General features: G+C 52.8%; 1 protein-coding gene across 1 annotated transcript; it reads left to right on the top strand.

Moving 5' to 3' along the window:
* Positions 1-720: 720 nt before the first annotated feature.
* On the top strand, positions 721-10,389 carry CCDC197 (coiled-coil domain containing 197). The gene is made up of 9 exons (XM_041757775.1): positions 721-815; positions 1,988-2,070; positions 2,991-3,034; positions 3,470-3,542; positions 3,703-3,881; positions 5,784-5,894; positions 6,715-6,786; positions 7,014-7,217; positions 10,192-10,389. Exons 1-9 carry the CDS (start codon positions 721-723, stop codon positions 10,387-10,389), a joined length of 1,059 nt encoding a protein of 352 aa, XP_041613709.1.
* Positions 10,390-22,288: the final 11,899 nt, after the last annotated feature.

The raw sequence follows: 22,288 nt of genomic DNA, 5'->3' as shown, positions 1-22,288 counted from the left end.
TTCTTCTCCTTTGGGCCATAACTGGGAACCAGACCTAGGCAAGCGGTCCGGGAGCTCTCTGCCAGGCTGTGCGGAAACCAGCCGTTAGGTAGCAACCTTCCAGCCGGACCACGAGCTCATTCAAAGCGTCTGTCTCGGCCCCCACGCAGCTTTGCCGAGCTCTGCACACGCGAGTACGTGATGTTGCTGAACGCACGAATGGGTGGAGGCCGGGGCTAGGACAGGGACGAAGCTCTCCTCCCCACGAGTGCTGCTTTCCGAGCCAGCCCCCAGCCCTGGCCCTGGGACCGTCTCCGGAACACTACTGGAAATCACCTGTTGGAAGTCCTGGGCGTCTTGGCGCCCTTAGGACTTGTGGTGATGGGGTCGTCCCAGTTACAGGGTGGCCAGCGCAATAACGCCACTACAACAAAGGCAAATCCGGCCTCTCCAGGGCTGGGGGCGTAGCTCAAAGACCCCAGACATTGGCCTCAGTGAGCCTCAAGTCCATATCCAGTCCTGCTGTATGTCCCTGAGCTGGTCACCAGCCCCCTCTGAGCCTCTGTTTCCTTTTCCATGAAGTGGGGATGTGACCTGGCTTCCGGGGGACAGCCGCGGAGATCGGGAGAGAAAGGGACAACCGCCCTGCCGGTTGCCACTGCTGTCCCTCCTCTTCCCACCTGGCCCACGTGGGCCCCATCCGGCAGTGGGACAACGGTGGTGAGGGGCGACGCCGTGGCCATGGACACCTACCAGGGGGCTGGCCCCAGAACTACCGGCGACAACGACAGGGACCTGCAGGTGCTGTTACAGGAACTCTGGCGGCTCCAGGCAAAGTACGAGACGTGCCAGGCCCCGCTGTGCCCCTGCGCCAGGCCCAGTACCACCCACAGAGGGCTAAGGGGCTGGAACTGAGCAAATGCACCTGGGGGCCAGGCAGGGAGGGGACGACGAGGGGTCGATCCCTTGACATAAACAGGAGGGACAGCGGTGGGGAGGGCAGTGGGTGGCTGGGCTCCTGCCCCTCGAGCTCGGACGCTGTGGGCTTAGTCTCCTGTCACAGAGGCAGGCCTGCCGGTGGCCCTCCCCTGCACCTGTCAGCTCAGCCCCTCTAAAGTCAACCCGCGAGGCTGTCCCCCCTCCACCCCTGGGTCCTCACCCCTCAGGCAGCCTGTCAGCTTCGGGCTCCCCATGAAAGCCTGAATCAGATACAAAAGGCTGTGTCTCTGAGCAATTTTATGGAGAAAAGGTCCAACTCTGCCATCAGATTCTAGTAGGGCTTCCAACCCCATTGAGGCTTAGCACCGTGGTGTGCAGGGTCCACATGGTATTTGTGGGACAAGATGGGTTTTCCCAGCCTTCTCCAGGACCGAATGGGTACAGTCCAGTGGGGCCCGAGAGGCAGAGAGGCCTGCCTTGGGGTGCTGAGCAGTCACCCCCCACTTCCCTGGAGGCTCAGCCAGCTGGCCAGGGCGGGTCCCGCTCTGCCTCGGCCCTTGACCGCTGCTCTTGACTGAACTCAGAACAGGCGGCCCACTGGGGACTCGGCTTGCTCGGGGGCTGGCCTGGGCCTGCACGGCTGGGCAGCAGCACACGGTCGTCCCCCCACCTCGGATCAAGGGCTCACTATGTCCTGGGAGCCCCGCGCGTGGTCTGGGCCAGCCTGAGAGGGAGGGGCTCTCCTTACTGTCCTTACAGACCCAAGCACAGGGGTGAGGTCCCTGGCCAGGTCCCACCCGAAGGGCTGGACTCCACCCTCCCCGTGCCCCTTCCTCATGGCCTGACCATGGCAGCTCTTCCTTCGAACTGTGGTTCAGTTTACTCACCAGGAAATGGGGTGGAGAGGCTTAGGTCAGCAGCCCATGGCCAGGGGTGGGGGTTAGAGGCCCGGCCAGCGCAGGTCTACACAGGTGATCCACGGAGAGTGGCCTTGCAAGAGGTCACGGCCTGGGAGCCCCCAAACCACGTTCCTGGGTCTGGCTCTTGCTGTCACGAGATGTCTCTGCAGGCAGAGGAGGCTGAAGAGAGAGGTGGAGAAGCACAAGCTTTTTGAAGACTACCTGATGAAGGTCCTTGAGAAAATCCCCAAGGGTACGTATGGCCCTTCCTCTCCACTGCCGCTCCAGCCTTGGGACCAGAGTGAGCCCAGACTCCGTCTGCAGAATGAAGACCCACGGAGGCCGATGCCGCGGGGGTTTGAGGGGCACAGGTGCTGAGCGAGCCACCAACGCTGCCGGGGGGGCCTGTGGCGAGTTCCCCAGGTCCCGGTTTCTTGCTCTGTGACTAGGGGAGCAGCACCTGTTGTGCGGGTCGGACGAACTCATCCTTCATAAGCCCGTGCTGTGGATCACGACCCACTAAACGCTAGCTACGATTGCTATGATTTTGCGTGTCCTTGGTTTTGTTTTTTGTTTTGCCGTTATCGACAAAAATTGCACGGACACCAGAAATGGGCTTTGTGTTTTGTTTTATCTTGATTAGTCCCGGAGCCTGCTGTTGTCAGTGCCTAGAAGCTTGTTAGGAAAGGGCAGGGGAACAAATATTATTATTTTTTTAAAGATTTTATTTATTTATTCATGAGAGACACAGAGAGAGAGAGAGAGAGGCCGAGACGCAGGCAGAGGGAGAAGCAGGCCCCATGCAGGGAGCCCGACGTGGGACTCCATCCCGGGTCCCCAGGATCACGCCCTGGACTGAAGGCAGCATTAAACCGCTGAGCCACCCGGGCTGCCCACAAATATTATTTTTATTATCATTATCTCAACATCATCAACAATAACTATTCCTGCTTATTAACTATTTACTTTGTGGCTAAGCTCTTCAGTAAGTATTTTTTTACCCCTCTGTATGAGCTTCTGAGCCCTGTGTTACCCAGGCTCAGAGGGGCTAAGGAACTTGCCCCAAATGCCCAGCCAGGAAGTGGTGGCGCTGGGTCTCAGACTCTGGTCTGACATCAGAGCCGCTGTGACAAGTGCTATGGAGATGAGAGGCCCCAAAACTCTGTCCTGAAGCTCAGGAAGGCTTCATGGAAGAGGCGGCCTCTCCTGGGGCGCAAGTGAGTTCAGCGAAGGGGAATGGCATCACGGGCGCAGGGAACAGCACACATGTAGGCCGGAGCCACAGCCCTGCGTGGTGAACTGAGGGATGGCGAGTTCCAGTGGGGCACCAGGGCCTGGCAGGGGTGCTGGGAGATTTGATTAACATCAGGAAGCTTTGAGCACCAAGCCAAGCCAAGGAGGGGTGAAGGCTCCGGGTCAGCTCGGCACTCAGGGCTGCTTCTAAGGCAACCTCATAGTACGGGGCAGGGGGCTTCCTAATTTGGCAATTCAACCCTGCTCAACCCATCCAGGATGGGTTTCCTCCAAAGCTGGGGACCCTGTCGCTCACGACAGCAATAATTCCTCTCCCCGTCTTTGCGGGCTCCCACTTTCTCCTTGGGGACGGTGTCACTGGGCATCCTGGCTCTAGAATCTGGGTTCTCCGCTGCCAGGTGGCCTTTCTCTTGAAGAGGCAGGAGGTGGTGATGGTGCTGAACAGCTGCGGACGGGTCCTGCTGTCCTGGGGTAAGCCCTGCATGGGCTGCCTGGCACCTCTCAACTGTGGGCTCCAGCTGGAATTTCAGGACGTAGGTCCCATCCACGTCGTGGGCATCACCCCTGCAGGGGACAGGTGAGGGCTGGGCTGTCTGTTACCACCCATCCCGCCATGGCCCTGTCTCCACAGGTCACTACGAAGGGGAGGAGCCAGATGAGGCGCTGGTGGGGACCATGGTGGAGCATTACGAGAAGCTCTTCATAGTCAGCCAGGACGTCCAGAAGCATCTGGAGGCCCTCTCCGAGATGAAACAGGTCATCTGCCAGAGGCTGGAGTCTCTAGAGGAGAGCCACAGGGCTCTTATCCCGGTAACAGCTCTCCGAAGCCTGGTCCCTTGCCCTGAGGCCATAGAACTGGAGACAGAGGGTGGCCCGTCCCTCTGCACCCCGGGGAGGCCTTGGAGCAGCGGTGGGCTGCTGAGAGGGTCTGGGTGGGGCTGAGAGGTGACACTCCAGAGCCTTGTCCTGTTGCCCTTTCTCTCCCTACCTTTCCCCGTCTGCTGGCTGGCTCGGGGTTTCTCCAGAAGCTTAGCTTGTTTCAAAGGCGTTCTTGGTGGTAGAAAAGCCCCGAGTCCTAGATTCAAACAGACCAGTTCGCGTTCCATTTCGGTCTCCAGCTGCATGATCCTGCGCAAGTGTGGACCCTGTCTGAGCCTCGGTTTCCCTATCTGTCACATGGCAATGCAACCTAGTTAGTAGGTGGCCATGAGCACTGAACACCAGCTGTACCAAGTAGGTGCCCTGAAGTCCCCCCTCTCTCCTTTTTGGTTAATCTTAAAATAAATAGAACTTGCACCAGGAGGCCTGGGCATTCCAGCCAGGAGAAACTGCCCAGGCAGAGGCCTGGCAGGATGACCCTGCGTGTTGCGACTGGGGCCTGGGACCACCACGGAGGGGAGGGGGCAGGCTGAGGGTGGCTGGGTTCTTGCCAAGGGCCATTTCGCGATGTTTGCGGCGAGTCTCTGCCCCCTGGTGGCCGCACTAAACACCTACAGCACTTTGCACCTGTCTCCCTTGGGAGAACCGGACCCTTTAGGGTTGGGCGGGGCAGGGTGAGATGCACTTTACCTGCTTTTTTGCCTCATTTAAATCTCACCCCAGGGACGCCTGGGTGGCTCAGCGGTTGAGTGTCTGCCTTTGGCTCAGGGCCCGATCCTGGGGACCCGGAATCGAGTCCCGCGTCGGGCTCCCTGCATGGAGCCTGCTTCTCCCTCTGCCTGTGTCTCTGCCTCTCTCTGTGTCTCTCATGAATAAATAAATAAAATCTTTAAGGAAAATAAATAAATAAATAAATCTCACCCCAGCACCTGAAGATAAGTGCTTTAATTCCTAGGGCTGAGACAAGGGGAGACGAGGGGAGCATTCGTTGGATCCCATCTTTATTTAAAATGTTAATATTTTGTCCCTCATGGAATTTTTGTATTAACTATGAGTCTTTAAAAACTATGATTTTTCTATTCATTGGAGAGAGAGAGCAAGAGAGAGCACAAGCAGGGGCAGAGGCAGAGGGAGGAGCAGACTCCCTGCTGGGGAGGGGGCCCAACACGGGGCTTGGTCCCAGGACCGCAGGATCATGACCTGAGCCGAAGGCAGATACTTTACCAACCGAGCCACCCAAGCGACCCTAACTTTGATTTTTTAAAATAAATGTTGGATTAAAATATGATTTATCTTAATTTATCTTCGTTTTAAATATAAGCTGAGTTTTCGATACCACCTTAAATTTCGCATCTTAGACGCAGTTGCACCCTTCTTCCCACTTTCCAGGGGAGGAGACTGAGACGAGGAGAAGTGAGGACACCTGTGTATGTCCCATGTCCAAACCCACCCCACAGGGCCTCGCTGGGGTTGCAGCCAGCACAGCCCAGTGCAGAGCAGGCTGAGCCATGGGAGGCCACCCACAGCCTTGCTCGGTGGTACCCTCCAGGCAGCCCCCCAAGGCCACAAGGGGGGGAGACCCTTGGCTCTGGTTATGGGAGGAAAGGGGGCTCTGGGGGGGCGAGTCAACATGCAAACCCCAGTGAGCCTGGACGCCTTGTCGGGTATTTCCTGATGCCTTGAACAGCTGGAAGATCCAGAATTTCCCCTCTGCCCACCCTCACCATGGCTCAGACCTCCCCAGGGCAGTGAGCACCTGGGTGGGGGCAGCAGGACCAGGCCCAGGGCAGATGTCCCAGCTGTGCCCGGGTGACCCAACCTCTCCCATCGCAGAGCCTCAAGATCCAACTGTGTCAGCTGCAGAAGCGGTGTCACCACCAGCAGAAGCAGTGGCTGCAACTGGAACACCGGGTCACCTCCCAGAAAGACATGGGCAGCTACAGTGTGAGTCCAGTCTGCGGGATGGGGGTGGGGCAGGGCTGGGGGCTGCTGTCTCCTCAAGAAGCATCACCCCCACCACACGCAGATCACACACCCCGCTTGCCTCGCCCTGGTGACTGCTTTGAAGGGGCTTCTCTAAGATGGGGCAGAGATTACAGTTGGGAAAGCTGAAGGCACAGAGAGTTTAGAGCCAAGCTCTGCCAAGAACCAGAGCTGGGATCCCCGGCCCAGTCCCAGAGCCTGGCCTATGCCGGGTGCTCACCCAGTCCTCCTGTGGTTAATGATAGGACAGTGGCATTTAAGTGAGTGGTTATTATGCACCATCGCCAGTAATGGTTAAGTCTCTGTGATCATCACCCGGCACAGCTTAGCCCAGGGCCTACCCTGGGATAGGCACCCCCCAACGTGGGTGGGTTCTTACCTGTTATCTATTTCACAGATGAGAAAAGTAATGTTCACAAAGGTGATGTCATGGCCAAAGTTCATGACCAGGGGCCAGGATTTCTGGGCTCTCCAGCTGCTCCTTCCTGGCCTTTGGAATGGGAACAAGTTACCCTCTGGCCCCTAGGTCCTCACTTAAACCAGAGCCTGTGCCCTCCCAGGCCCAGGGGCTGCTGGGAAGACACCAGGGCCAAGGCCGGGGGTGCACTCCACCGGGACAGAATGTGGGCAGCAAATGCAAGGCCCTCTCAGTCCCCGTGTGATCCTAATTTGGAAGACAAGGGGGTTGGGGTCTACATGTTGCCGACCTCCAGCCAAGGGGCTTAGAGACAGAGTGGATTGGCCACTGTTTATAGAGCCCTTCTGGATCTTTCTCTTCAAGATGGGAAGCAAGGCCGCCACCACTGACCACAGCCCTGAAGACCTGAAGTCTAGGCCTCCAGTGCTGCCCAGAGTGAGGGGCTCCGGGTTCCTCCATGACCCTTCCCAGCCCCTGCCCCAGGTGTGGACCACAGGTGTATCCAGCCAGGAGGACCCCTGGGAAGGTCATTCAATGTCCCTCATGGCTGGGAGAATGCTCAGGCCCTGACCTGGGAGGGACTCATCCAAGGCCCTTGGGGTGGGGGGCGGGGGATAGAGCACAGACTGGGATGAGGAGGTGGCTTCTCCTGCCTGAGCAAGCTGGGGGTCAGGGGGATGCTGGGAGAGGACCAGAACCTCCTCTTCCTCCTCCTCCTCTTCCTGCTCCTCTTCTTCTTCCTCTTGCAGAACCAGCTGCTCAACTACGTGCAAATGGCCATCGACAGCATGGTCTGGCAGTGTTCCCCTCCTGCCCGCAGCACGCCCAGGACCATGGGCCTCTTCTCTAAGCTTGACCTGATTCAGGTGAGGACTCCCTGCCGCCCCAGGCTGGCCTCCAACCTTGGCCTATCCCGGGGCTCAGCCCATGGTGCATTCGCATTCAGCCCCCAGGAGCCTGTCCCTCCATGGCTACACGGGCTCCTGGGGCAGTAGCTCTTGAGGTCTCTATTAGTCACTCAACAAACTCGTAGTGAGCTCTCATCTGGTGGAGGATCAAAGGAAGGCGCAAAGGAACTGCCGCCCAGCCTGGCCTTCCTCTGTGGCCACACCCTGCACATCACACACACGGACATTCATGCGCTCTCTGTACACCTAACAGTACATGTGAAGCACCTGCAGACAAACATACTGAGATGCCACGGGGATGGCCCCACATTTACACTCCCATGTGTGCTCTGGGAGGCCGCAGTTCTGTGACTGAGGGAGCCTCTCTCTTGCAGGGTCCTCAGTTGAAGGCTCAGACTCTCGGTTGAGTTCCCTGGGCTTCCCCGTCTCACTGCCCCCACCTGCCCTGTGTCGATGCTTTGGCACAGGGGACATGTTGTCACACTGGCTTCCACTGACCACAGAGCATGTCTTTCTTTTCTTTTTAATAATGTCTTTACTGGGATACAATCCACATGCCATACCATTTTCCCTTTTATTTTTATTTTTTTCATTTTCCCTTTTAAAGCATAAACCTCCACGTTTGCGTTTTTGGTTCAGTCAGAATCCGGCAACCATCACTACTACCCAGAATATTTCTTCACCCCTAAAAGGTACATTCTGCATCTGGTTTCTCTCACTTGGCATAATGTTTTCAAGGTCGATCCATGTCATAGTATGAATCAATACGTCATTCCCTTTGGGGGCTGGATAATATTCTGCTGTATGGAAACACCACATTTCCTTTATCCATGAGTTGATGGACGTTTGGGTTGTTTGGGGGTGTTTGGCTATTGTGAGTAATGCTGCTGTGACGTTTGTGTCCAGCTTTTAGGGTGGACATAGGAGTTCAGTGGTCTTGGCTAGATACCCAGGAGTAGAATTGCTGAATCGTATGGTGACTGTATATTAAACATGTTGAGGAACTGCCAAACTGTTTTCCAGAGCGGCTGCACGATTTCACAATCTCACGATGAAGTGAGGGTTCCAGTTTCTCTACATCCTGTCCACGCGGGGTATCATCCGTCTTTTGTAATTCAGCCATCCTAGGGGGTGTGAGGTTATATCTCACTGTGATTTCGCTTTGCATTTCCCTGGTGACTAATGTTGTTGAGCATCTTTTTTTTTTTTTTTTTTTTTTTTAGTTGAGCATCTTTAATGTGCTGATTGGTTATTTGTATCTCTTCTTTGAAGAAATGTCTGTTCAAATCCTTTGCTCATTTTTAAATTGGATTATTTGGGTTTTTTTAATTGTTGAGTGCTAAGATATATTCTAGATAGAAATATTATCAGATATATGTGTTTGCAAATATTTCCTCCCTTTCTGTGGGTTGTCCTTTCATTTGGTGCCCTTTGAAGAACAAGAGGTTTTCATTTTGATGAAATCCAGTTGAGCTGTTTTATCCTTTGGCTACTTGTCTTTAGGCATTGCATCTAAGAAACCATTGCAAAAAAAAAAAAAAAAAAGAAACTATTGCAAAAGCTATAATCCAAAGTTGTGAAGCTTTACGCCTAAGTTTTCTAATAAGGAATTTATAGTTTTTGCTTCAATATTTAGGTTTACAATCTATCTTAACTTGTTTATGGTATGGGATAGCGGTTGGATTTCATTCTTTTGCATAAAGATACTCAGTTGACCCCATACCAACTGCTGAAAAAAAACTATCCTTTATCCCTTGAATTATCTCTGCTGCCTTGTCAAAAATTAATTGACTGCCAATGTGAAGGTAGATTTCTGGACTCTTAATTCTATTGCATAGGTCTAAATGTTTATCCTATGCCAATACCACACTGTCTTGATTATTGGAGCCTTGTGGTAAATCTTGAAATTGGGAGATGGGAGTCCTCCAACTTTGCTCTTTTTTTTTTTTTTTTTTTTGAGGTGGTTCGACTCTTCTATTAAGGTATGTTTGCATCATAAGCAGAAGCTCAGTGGCTGGGTGGGTTTCAGGCATGGTGTGACCCAGGCTCACTGGCTGGGCTGGGACTCATCCTCTCCATACTCTGCTGTCGGCGGACTTCAATATTGGCTTCACATTCTAGGTCGCAATTTGCTCTCCTTACTTGAGGCAGGCTCAGTGTTGATGTTCAAACCCAGGATGTTCGGTTCCTCTGGAACACGCGGGGCTGTGTCCCTGCCCCAGGGTTGTCATAGCAACAGCCAACAGTCAGCAAGCCTGCATCTCTGTTGAGAAGGACTTCTCACGAGCTCTCAGACAGCACCAGGGCTGCTCCGCGGCATGGCTCCAGGGACACCATTCACATCGTTGGCATCCCCTGGGGCACAACTCATGTTATTCATATTCACATTGTGATATGAATGATGTAGTTTTCAATAGGGGCACATTTGTCTAAGTAGTCACAGTGCATTAATTTCATCTTCCTCCCAAGAAAAGGGAAGAAATTACACGGTGATGTCAAGGGGTGCCCTGGGTCTCCTGCAACAATCACTCAACTAAGACGTATTGAGTCGCTCAGCATTGTGCTAGGTAAAGAGTTGGAGATGGATGGTCCTTATGAAAAGAATGCCTCTCAGAGAGGGAAGCTGAGGGCAGTCAGGGTGGGCTTCCTGGAGGAAGCAGTGAAAAGAGGCAAGCAACCACATTCCGGAAACCACACCAGAACTTTGACTCCGCCATCCAGCTTGGGCACCCGTGGGCTGTGCTGCTCCAGGTAAGTCGCTTAACCTCACTGAGCTTCAATTTGCTCATTGGCCAAGTGTCACTGATACCATACCCTTTGCAGGATGCTTGTGAAAGTTAAGCAAGGTGTAGGTCACCTCTGATGGTGCTTTGGTCCTTGGGGAGGGGTGTCAAAGCACCAGCAGGTGAGAGAGATCTCTTTTTCCTCCCAGGAATTTATGTTGGACAAAATGGAGACAATGAGATTTATCTCACTGCTCATGGAACCCAGAGTATGCTGGTCAGGGGACAGTCTCAAGGACCCCAGAAGATACCCCAGATCCTTCGGGAAATGCCCAAGGGATCAAGACTCGGTTCCCAAAACCCCTTTTCCAGGCACCCAGACTTCAGACTGCTCCAGCCCGCACTGACCCAGCTAGTGGCCATGCAGGCCCTGCCAGCATCATGACCATCTTCTTACCTGTCCAACCTTCTTTTCTCATTACAGCACCCCCAAGTGGGCAGGAGTCAGCCTTGGGGGTGGGGGTGGGTGCTGTTCCCTGTCCTGAGGGATTAGCAGGTGTGGAGGCTGGGAATGAGGAAGGGGTGTGTGTGTGGGGGGGTGTTCCCTGCTTGGACCCAGCAGCCAGGTGGGAGGTCTACTTCTGGGAGCCAGGGTCACATGCTCACAGTGATCAGTGGGTCTAAGAAGAGTTGTAGATAGATCCCCAGATTTTAGGAATATCCAAATCAAATTCTCATACAGAGCCACCCAGGGCCGTAGGATGCATGGGAGCTGGCCTTGCCCACAGCAGCCTGGGGAGCACAGTAGATGGGGGACTGAATTTTCTGCTGGGGGCATCTCATCACTGGTTCTCAGAAGCTGAATACCGAGTCAGATCTGCTGCCTTCCTGAGAGTCCCAGAGCTGCCTAAAGTGAATGCTGCTCTCAGGTAGACGTTGGCCAGGCAAAGCCCTTCCCCAGGCTGGTTTTGCCACCTGTAGGATTGGGTGAGAGGGTGTCTAAGGGAGTCCCCTCCCCAGTCTAACATTTTTAGGTCAGTGTCAGAAGAGCTGGGTCTGCATGGAAGACACTGGTTTGGTTTTATTGTGTCACTGGTGTAAAATCCTCCTAGCAGCCCCTGCAGCCCTGGAAAGAATTCAGCTCTGGAAGTCTGCGTTGGTTTATCGGTTTGGGTAAAAGGGGCCAGTTACGAGCAACTGATGAGCTGCCACAGTGGTCAGCAAATTGACTTTCAAAGAAGAGTTTCAGAAAAGATGCTGCTATGCAGTCAACAAACACAGAAGGTCTCTGTTTCTCAGGGGTTGCTGGGAGAGGGGTCAGGAAGCTCTGAGGGAGGGAAGGTGGGAGCATGAATGGGTTGTAGCTGCCGAATCAATCAGGGAAGCTACGTACGTATAATAAGACTGAGTGTGGCCGGGTCTCTACGTGCAGCTTCACCAAAGGAGAGCCGAGGAGGGACCTTTGCTTCGAGTTCTGACCTCACAGGCCTTTGGAGCAAAGTGAACATCTCAGGTCGGGCTCCAGTCAGGTTTGAGAAGGCCAAGGTGGTGGGATGGCTCTGAAGGTCAAGCGAACGCAAGGGGAGGGTCTTCCAGTTTGGCCAGAGCATGAAGAACCTGACTGGTGGTCTGAGAAGGTGGACTGTAGACCCCTCATGGGGTCCATGGGCCAGGCTCCGAGGTTGGGGCTTGGGTCTGGAGGCCACATGTAGGGGTGCCTTGGTCCACTTGGGCTGCTATCCCAGAAGCCCGTAGACCAGGGCTTCACACCACAGACATTTACTTCTCATACTTATGGAGACTGGAAGTCCCAGACCAAGGCCCTGGTGGGTGGGTTGCATGGCGAGGGCCCACTCCCTGTTCTCAGATGGCCATATTCTTGTTGTGTCTTCACGTGGTGGCAGGGGCGAGGCAGCTCTACGGGGTCTTTCTTATCAGGGCACTAGTCCCACTCATGGGGGCTCCACCTGCAGGACCTACTCACCTCCCAAAGGCTCCACCTCCTAACACACCAGAGGTTGGGATTTCATCACGTGGATTTGGGACTGGAGGACTCAAGTACTCAGTTCCTCGCAGGGAGGCTCCCACCTTCTTAACCTTTCCCGGTTCTCCCTCTGCCACGACAGTCTGCTCTCCAAAGAGATCTAAGGCATCCCATCAATCCCCTGTGATGTGGGCATGTGCTAGGCCAATGGTTCTTCGATTCCAACATTCATTGGGAAGACTTGTGAAAACACAGAGCGTGGCCCTACTCCAGGTGCTTCTGATCGAACAACCTGGGGTCTTAGAGGCCTGAGGATTTGCATTTCTAATGTGATTCCCAAGAGATGCTGATGCTGTAGGTGCTGGGATCACTTTGGGAACTGCTGCTTTGGAGGAATAGCAAATCCCAAATGCCTAAGCCAGCTCTGCTCCTCCCCCTGACCGGACTTCAGTGTCCCATCTGCATGACAAGACTGGACCTGGCAGCGTGGGAGCACCACCCCCACCCTGTCTAACCTCCCGGGTGGCAGGGGACATATACCTTTCTATAGGCCCAGGGCATGGTTCTCTGGCTTCCTGTCTGTTCCAGGTGTGAGGACACCTGGGGTGGGGGGCTGTTGTCCTCCTGCCCCCTGCCATCCGCACGCTGGGCACTGGGTGTGCATTTGGAGGTCTACTTCAGGTATTTTGTCACACTCCTCAGGGAGGGAAGAGGATGATCAGAACAGGTGCCTGGGGTGGCAGTGGCCTGGCCATCAATCTACATTTGCAATGGGCAGCCAGGTCTTTCAGGAGCTCCCAGCCTCCACTGAGAGGGGCTTGGGTCATGAAATAGACGGATAGGGTGCTGGGCTTGGCGATGCTGCTGCAGGCAGGTACTAGAACGCCGGGGTTTACCCTTTCTGGTCTTTGTGGTCAGACAGAAAGCTATCTCAGCCCCAACCCTGTACCTTTAAAGTGCTTTTTCTTGGGTTTCATGTTAGCTGGAGAAAGGCCTTCAAGTGCATTTGGAAAAAAAAGCAGGGGTCAGGTACCTGATGAAATGTCACCTCATCTGATTGCCCAATCAGATCCTGAGACCCCAAGACCCCAAGACACCAGGTGGTCCAGGGCTTGGACACTTTGTGACACGGTGAGCTCATTACCTGCCAACGGATTCCAGCTTTAAGTAACTTCAAGTGTGAGAAAAATTCTTCCTCCACACCATCCTGGGAAAGTTGGTTTATTGGGAAATGGTTGGTGCTGAAAAGCTTGGACATTTGGTGGGAAAATAAAATTATGTCCTCTTTCTAGACTATACACAGTGGGACGTTCCAGTTCCTTTGAGTGGTCGCTTTCCAACTTCCACATCATTGAAACTACTACGACAGTCGCTAACCACGGAGATGCCTGGAACTTATTCTGGAAAGTGCTGGTTCTGAGGTGGGGCCCAGAAATTTGCATTCTTAGCCAGGCAGTTGCTATGGCAGTTTCAGGTGGTTCCAGGCAGGAACTGGGCAGTTCCAATGAGATGGCTCTCCCAGCATAGGGTGAGAAATACCGGGTGTGCAAATGCCCAAAAAGAAGAAAATCTGGTCTGTGTTGCCCTGCTCTTCAGTCAGGAAGCACTTTGGAAGCACGAAAGCCACAGAAGTGATACCTGAAAATAATTTGACTACATAAAAATTAGAAATGCATCTACCTCAAGACATATCAAAATATCTGAGGACAATAAACTGGGAGGAAATGGTGATAAATTGGGGATCCCTGGGTGGCTCAGCGGTTGAGTGCCTGCCTTTGGCCCAGGGCACCATCCTGGAGTCCCGGGCTCAAGAACCATGTTGGACTCCCTGCATGGAGCCTGCTTCTCCCTCTGCCTGTGTCTCTGCCTCTCTCTCTCTCTCTATCATGAATAAATAAAATCTTTTTTAAAAAAAGAAATGGTGGTGGTTTTGATATTTAAAAAGCTCTCACAAAGTAAATGACCACTGTTCATATTCAGAGAATCACAAAATAAAAATGGTCTATAAACATGAAAAATATTTCACCTCACTAAAAAGATTAAACCATTTAATTTCTGCTGGTAAAAAAATTTAAGCTAATACACTAATGCTTGTCAGATAGGCTGCCAAAAGTGCGATAATGTTTACACAAACTTTGGAAAGCAATTTGATTAGAGGTCCCAGGAGGCTTTGAAAAATGTTTATGTCCTTTGGCTCAATGATTTCAAGCCAAGAAATTTAAGCTAAAAAAACAAACAAACAAACAAAAACGGAGCTACTTGGTTCAAAAATGACAGCGAGCCCAACTCAACTTGGCTTAAGCCAATAAGGGAATTCACTGGCTTATGAAACTGAAAGGCCAGGGACCCTAGGTTCAGGTCCTGCTTGATCAGGTGGTCAGTGTCCACAGAATTCTGTCTCTGTCTCTGGGCTCTACTCTTCTACACCTTGGCTTCATTCTCTGGTTCCATGTAAACGACCTCCACCCTGCATCCTCCAGAGTTGAGGTCAGAGGAAGAAACAATGTCCCCTCAAAGTCTCAGGGCAAGTCCCACGGTTCATTGTGATGGGTTCGCCTTGGGGCAGGTGCCTCTCTTTAAACAAATCCCTCATTGGCCAGGCTTAGGCTGTGCATCCATCCTTAACTAATCTCTGTAACTAGAGGGAACTACATCCTCTGATTGGCCAGTCTGACTCAAATTTTTGAGTTTAAGTGAGGTGCAATATCTTTTATGGCTAGAGTCCTTCCTCTGGAGCTGGTGGTGGGTGCCACATGAACTACATGGGTTGAATGAAGGGGAGATATGGTTCTCCCCAAGGGACACCAGGCTACTGTGATCACGGGGTGGTGGGACCTGAGGCTGGGCGGGCAAAACCCAGAAATGCCCATTACAGATGCCGGCAGAGTGTTTAGACAAAGATGTCCACCACATTGTTATTTATAATAACCAAACTGGAAAGAACTGAAGTATCTCAGAAAAAGAGCTCAATAAGTAATGCCCAAACTTTATGATTTTATAATTCTGCAGCCATGCAATTACATGTTTTCAAAAATTGTAGAAGGAAAAATAAAGGATGTAAGTCAAGTGGGGGAAAAAAAAAAAGCAGGGATTTAAAGAATAGAATTTAAGCCCAACTTGGTAAAAAAAAAAAAAAACTATCGGAATTTGAAAAACAGAACATAAGCCAAATTTGGTCAAAATTATATAAAAGAGTGGAAGGATATGCACTAAACCAGTGCTTATCGGTGAGAGGATCATGATCCTCGGGAGGAGGCAGGTGTTAATAGCCACCTAGTGCAGCAGATTGAATCAGGGGTCCCAAGTTTTCACTGTCCCGCGGTGGTGTCCACTTCCACACTTTTGCCGGACGCTCTTGGTGGGCATCTCTCTCTCTCTCTCTTTTTAAAGATTTTATTTATTCATGAGAGACAGAGAGAGAGAGAGAGAGAGAGAGAGGCAGAGACACAGGCAGATGGAGAAGCAGGCTCCGTGCAGGGAGCCCGATGTGGGACTCGATCCCGGGTCTCCAGGGTCATGCCCTGGGCTGAAGGTGGCACTAAACCACTGAGCCACCCAGGCTGCCCTCCTCTCCATCTCTTGATGATGGGTTGGCCATGTGAATCGCTTTGGCCAATAGGATATTAGTGGGTTATGACATAATCAGAGGCTTAAAACATGATCCCCCCTGGCACCCTCACCCCCCGCCACGGGCTTATCATCAGTGAGCTCTGCTATGGAGGGAACGTACCCCTAGGAACCCCTTGATTCTAGAGGGATAAGAGCCACATGGAGCAGACATGGCTCCAACACACAGTTTGGCTGCACAAGAATCATTCAATCCTCAGCCAACCCTGAGCCAGAAATAAATGCTCATAATGGCAAGCCAGTGAAGCTAGCAGCGGCTGCTAGGTACACCTGCACACTCCTTCCAACGCCGTTGTCTCTCCAACCCAAGGATCACCAGTCGACCTGATGGGCGTGGATTGTGTATCTGAGGGGTGCTGGGATGCTCGGTGCACCAAAAGAGCTGTTTTGCCATGATGATGTGGCTTTGGATCCTAGGACTCTACTCTTTCATTTTCTTCTTTATACTTTTGTGTATTTTTAAAAAGATTTTATTTATTTATTCATGAGAGACACAGAGAGAGAGGCAGAGACACAGGCAGAGGGAGAAGCAGGCTCGCTGCGGGGAGCCCGATGTGGGACTCGATCCCGGGACCCTGGGGTCACACCCTGAGCCCAAGGCAGATGCTCAACTGCTGAGCCCCCCACTTTGGTGTATCCCTACACTTCGGTGTATTCTCTGGAGTTTCTGCAGTGAGCATGGTGCACTTTTATAACTGGAAAAAGAAAGCTTTACTGAAAAGTTGGGAAGATTAATTGGAAACTAACTCTTCTTGGCATCTCATAGATCCTCCCTTTGGTGTCCCTGAGAAAAAGGCTACCTGCCAATTTATTCACCTGCAGGGCCATCTTCAGGACTGAAGCCAGTGTTCTCAGCCCCCTGACTATTGCCTTTCGTCCGCGTTTGGGGACTCTGGCTCTGAATTAGTTTCCACTGGTCTCTAGCCTTAGTTTTCTGGCTCCATGTTACAGAAGGGGAGGCTGCAGCTCCGCGGTTAAGTGGCTGGCCCAAGGCGACACAGCCGCTCAGTGGAGGAGCGGGGACATTAGCCCCAGTCCACGGGCTCCAAATAGAGCTGCCACCTAGAAGATGAACGAGTTTTCATTCTCCTTCAGCAAGTAGGAAGAAGGTGAGAATCAGGAGTCGGAAAGCCGGTCCGAGAGGAACGTGTCCTCAAAGTCCTTCTGGGAGGGACAGGGTTTTTCTAAGACAACCGAAACGAATACTTTAACTCAGAGAGGTGCAGTAACTGGCTCCAGGTCACACAGCAAACAAGTGGCGAACCCAAGCCTGGCTGACCTCAAAGCTAGGGCACTTTTCCTAATTCAAGTTTCTAGAACTTTCCCCCAAATGCCTCTAACGGCAGAGGAGAGTGAACCCAGACTTTCGGGGACCTGGTGCTCAGGCCTGAGGGGAACGGAGCAGCTTTGCACTTTTGTTTCATCTGAAAATTTTTTAAAAGCTGATTCGCATTGTGTTTCATAATACGTTATTCATATATATATATATATATAAAATCATGTTTTCTACCTACAAAATATCTTTGAGGACAGCAGATGCTCCAGGGGGCTGTTCTGTGTGTCTGCTGTCCTTCCAGTTCTGGCTGGCGGAGCTCTGGGGTGTCTGTAAGCACAGGCTCCCCAGAGGCCTAAGGAGTTTCCAGGGATCACCCAGCCCTGAACTTTTCTATTTTTCATGTCCTGGGAGATGGGATTCATGGGATTTGTTCGGGCACCGAGCTCTGCTAACAGCCCGTGCTGTCTCCTGCCGGCTCTCCTACCTGTCGCCTGGGCCAGCAGATCTCGCGTCACCCTGGACCCTCCCTCCTGCCATTCTACACCCAGCCCACCACCAGGTCCTGTCCACACGGCCTTCTCCCGACACTGCACACTTCCCTGCTCTATGGGCCCTGTCCTAGTCCCTGCATGCCCGTCTCCGGCCCGGAGGACCACAGCAGCACCTGCCACGAGCCCCCTGCTCAGTGTACTGTGGTCACCTGGTCCCTGCCCTCTGGGACCTTACCCAAGGCAGGCACACAGGAGGAGTCATGCCCTGTGATCAAGGGTGGGCCGGGAGTCATAAAGTGCTGAGAAAGAGACTAATGCTGGGGGCATGGAAGAGGACAAATGACACCTCCTCCAACCCATCCTTTAGATTTCAGCTCAAAACTCACCTCCAGACAAGGCCAGAGCCCTCAGTTACCTGCTCCCACCGTACCCTATCCTCTTTCTTTCCAGCACTTGCCAGAGTTTGCAATTAGACATTGTCTTGTGTGGCTAAAGCAATAGAGAAGACGGTGGGGTGGAAGCCCCACTGGGCCTCCAACGGGGGTCTGAGGAAGTGATGGGGGGGTCACCCACACGGTTCCCCAGAGATACAAGTATCATTAATCTCATTTCATAGAAAAGTGGACTGTGGCTAAGAGCAAGAGAGGCTGTATTAGTCATCGGAGGCTGCATAACAAGTCACCCCCCAACTCTGCTGAAGATAATGAACATTTATTACCTCCTTATTATTCCTGGGGTCAAGCATCTGGGCGGGGCTGGGTCCTCTGGCTCCAGGTCTCTCCTCTAAGCTTCAGTCCAGCTGTCAGCCAGACCTGTGGCTTCATCTGAAGGCTTGACCAGAGGAGAATCAGCTTCCAGGCTCATGCACGTGGCCACTGGGAAAAGTTCCTCACAGGCTGTGGGACTGGGAGCCTGAGCTCTTCACTGGCTGCTGGCTGTTGGACCACCAGGTGGCCGATGACAGAGAAGGGGGAACAAGCAGGACAGAAGCCACAGTCCTACTCTCAGAGGTGGCAACTGGCCACTGAAGTCGAGCCCATGCTTGAGGGGAGAGGGTCACAGTGGTGTGAACACAAGAGGCAGGTTGCTAGAGGCCGTTAGAGGCTGCCTCTCACAGAGGTCACAGACCTGCCACAGGTCTCCTAACTAGGACACGTCCAGGAGGTGGGCTCTCTGCCCCCTCCGAGGATGGTGAGGCCAGGGCTGGGACTAGCAGCGCCCACCAAGCCCAGGGCCCCCACCCTGCCCTGGCCTCAGCTTCCTGTGAACCATACCCACTGCTTTCTCCTCCCATGGAAGCAGGGAGCCCTTCCCACCCAGCCCCCCGAGGCTGCGGGGGTACAACACTTGCTGTCTGAGCTGAAGACATGTTAGCTTTCAGAGCCCAGGCCTGGGGAAGCACACAGGTGGGCAGCTGGCTGGAAACCTGGCCCATCTACTCCTCTCCGGGGGCTGCAGGCCGTGTTTAATCTGAACAGTGAGCAGAGACTTGGGGGAGCCCAGCCTCACAAAAGGATTTCTCTTCTAGATTTCCTTGTCTCACATTTCGGAAGCCCGAGCAGCCCGTCGTGGGACTGGCTCCCTGGAACCCTCCTGCAGGGTCCAAGAGAGGCCACATGCCTTTTGTGGTCTAACTCGAGTTACCTCTCACCGTGTGTCCCCTCTCCCCGGGCTGCCTGGTGGAAAGTTAAATCTCGAACATTTGCGGGGTTCCCTCTCCATCCTCCGCCAACCCGTTGGGGGTTGTGTGGTCCTGCGCAACTGGTTCAGTGCAGAGTCATTGGTGGTGACGTCCCCGTGAGAATGGAGGCTGAGTGAAGGCAGCGAGTTTTTGTCATTTTTGTGCACAGATGTGCATAGTCGGTGCCAGTCACGCATCTGCCTGTCAGATGTGCAGTAAATCTTTGCTGAGTGTTGAATGAATGGCCTTGGGTCCTGTACCGCCCCCACCCCCGACCTAACATACACTGTGCTTTGAAGGAGGGCACAGAAAGGATCTTTGCCAGGTCGGGATCCTGTGTTCCCTTGGGCGGTGCCAACAGGTGACAGGACAGTGAAGAGCGCCCCTTGTTCTGGGACACCTGCTTCCACCGCTTCCCAGATTCCAGAATGTTCTCTCCCTATTCAGTCAGACCTGCCTACCCATTCTCAACTCTCCCAACTTTCATTGTTTTTCTTGGAAATGCCTTTTCTGAAAAATAAATGGTTTCTCCTCATTCCTGCCCCTGGGAGTGGGAACCAGGGCAACCTGCTACCTCCAGGGCTGGCCGGCAGCTCCCAGGGGACAGGCGTGGGGGAGGGGAGGGGACTAAGTCCAGCTCTGATTTTTCCTGATCTCCCCCATCAGGGAAACAACACACAGGTTTGCACCTCAAGCTTTCCAGCTCAAAGTTCCAGGCTCTGCACGATAACGACGGGGTGGGAGCAGCCTGGAGGGCAGCGTTGGGTTGTGCAAGGAAGTAAAGCACTTGACAGGTCGCCCGGCGTCCTGGTCCCCCCTGCACAGCGCTGGGGCTGGGGTTCACAGGGCAGGGAGAGTGTGGTCAGTGTAAAGAGCAGCAGAAAGATGGGCTTCCGCCACCAGCTCCTGGCCGCACGGTGTAGCCACCTGAGGTCCCAGCTTTGTCTCACTGATCTAGCAGAGGGCAGACACCCCCCCTTGCAGGTGCACAGGCACAAACAGCCTTGGACCTCCTCCCTGCCACGTGCAAGTTCTTACCTTGTCCCCCTCAGGCTCCATCCCACAAGGATGAACGAGACTCAGGCCCCTGCAAAGCCCACATATTTTGGGTACTTCCTGGATACTAGGCACAGTGTCAAGTGCTTTTCAGGGTCAGCTCATTGAGTCTTTGCAACCGACCTTTGAGGTAGGTACCAACACCCCCACTTTACAAACAAGGAAACAGAGGCACAGGGAGGTGTGGCTTGCTCAAAAGCTATTACATGGGAATCATGACACAAATACTCTTGATGCCACTGCCCACACCTGTAATTATCATGTCCTACTGCCCCGGCCAAGTCACAGCCACAAGGGACCAGCACCATAGAAGGTCAGGGACAGGGGCTCCATGGGGCAGGCCCTGAAAGGACTGTTCACATTTTCAACTCAGACTCCACCTGAAAACCAGCTAGACTCTTTCTTCCTTGGAGAGCTTAGATGGGTTAGGAATCAGGAGATTATAGTTTTCCCTGCTCATTCCAGCTGCAGTAAAGGATAGAGTCCATTACGCATATATGGAGATTCTGGGTAAGATTTTTTTGTTTGTTTGTTTAAAATATTTTTTAAGTATTTTTTTTAATTGCTCCAACTGTCCAACCCTCTCAATAAGAGGGGAATCAGAGGCCCAGAGAGGGCCTGGAAGTCGTCTGAGGCCACGCAGCAGTGAGTGGCAGAGTCTAGAGCCGGTCTGGAGCCCAGTGTTCCCTGGGAATTCCAGCCCGACGCTCCTTCCAAATTCGGGATGCCAGCTTAGCTTGGAGCTGCTGTGGCCTGGGGAGGGGAGGAAAGTGGACCAAGGGCTCGAGGCCTAGTATGGCTCAACACAGGGCTCCTAGAAGCCTCAGCCCACTCAGGGTCCTCCTCCCGGAGGCCCTCAACGCCTCAGCTGTGAGCTTGATCAGGGCTAAGCCTGTGCCCTCCCTTCCCCAGCAAAGACTCGTCACCTGCTCTCTGTGGAAGCACACCTGGCTCAGGTATTTCCACACGGAGTGAAGCCCAGCACAGCTTTCAGTGAGCACCGGATGAGGAGTCAAAAGTCCGGGGAACCAGCCTGGCTAGGCCACTTTGTCGCTGAGCAGCACTGGGCTGCTTCTCTTACCTCTCTGACTCCCTTGGCTATAAAAAAAAAACAAGGAGCAGAGCCCTCCAAAAGCAAACAGGGCGTGGTGGTACGCACCCTCATCATCACATGCATGGTTCCTCAGCAGAATGAGTTTGGAACCAGCTCCAGAGTCAGGCTGCCTGGGATCGAATCCCAATGTATGGTGGGCGAATTTGGGCAAGTACCTTAAATGTCTCTGTGCCTCAGTTTCCTCATCTGTAAAACAAGGATTATAGGGATGATAATAAGGCAACCTATCCCTGTAAATTAGTTGTCAGAACATTAAGTAGGATGATACAGGTTGAGAGTTGAGGACAGCGCCTAGTACACAGTGAGTGTTCAATAAAAACTCATCTTTGTTGTTCTCGCTCCTCCAGCTACGATTAAAGCCTAGATTCCCTACGTAGTAAATGATGTGCACTTGGAAGACACAGATGCTTGTTTGTCCAAGAGTCAAGCCTGGTGCCTGGGGCAGGACAGTGAGCATGGGAATGGGGCAATTGCTTAACACACGGACCTGGGAGTTTTGACACCTGTAAATTGATGCATGGAATGCACTGGAGCCCCCCCCCCTTCCCCAGAAACCCTCCCTCCCCCACTGGAAGCATCTCCTGGGGAAGGGGGGCAGGGCTGGTGAATGAATCTTTGAAGGATACATATTCCTGTGTTTGATGTTTTGTAATAATGAGCTTGTATGCAGGCTGAGTCACCAGACCTGATTTACGTCTGTGCCACACGTACGCAGCCTTAGGATTCCAGAGGCACAGCATCAACAATCCTGGAAATTCATTCACTCAACAACCATTAATTGGGTGCCTGCTAACCGACTGACTCATGAGTTGGAAGTGGGTAAAACATTACTTAGAAGCTACACAAGGGCAGGCAGGTAACTTGATGTTATTGGGCACGTGTTCCCCAAGCACCTGTCCTCTGATCTGGAGCAAACTATACTTACGTGGCCTTGTTGAGAAATTAATGAGAGCCGACTAATCTTTCAGGAGGCCTCAATTTGCAGTTTTGGTCTAAAGCCCTTCAGCCTTTACAAATGAAGCCTTTCTGGGTCGGGCTAACTCCTTTGCTAGTTAAAAGCTTTCTGTGTCTTTAAAA

This window comes from Vulpes lagopus, chromosome 6 (assembly GCF_018345385.1).
Source record: "Vulpes lagopus strain Blue_001 chromosome 6, ASM1834538v1, whole genome shotgun sequence".
Lineage (NCBI taxonomy): Eukaryota > Metazoa > Chordata > Mammalia > Carnivora > Canidae > Vulpes > Vulpes lagopus.
The sequence above is the reverse complement of the archived record's forward strand: the minus strand, read 5'-3'. Positions and strand labels throughout refer to the sequence as shown.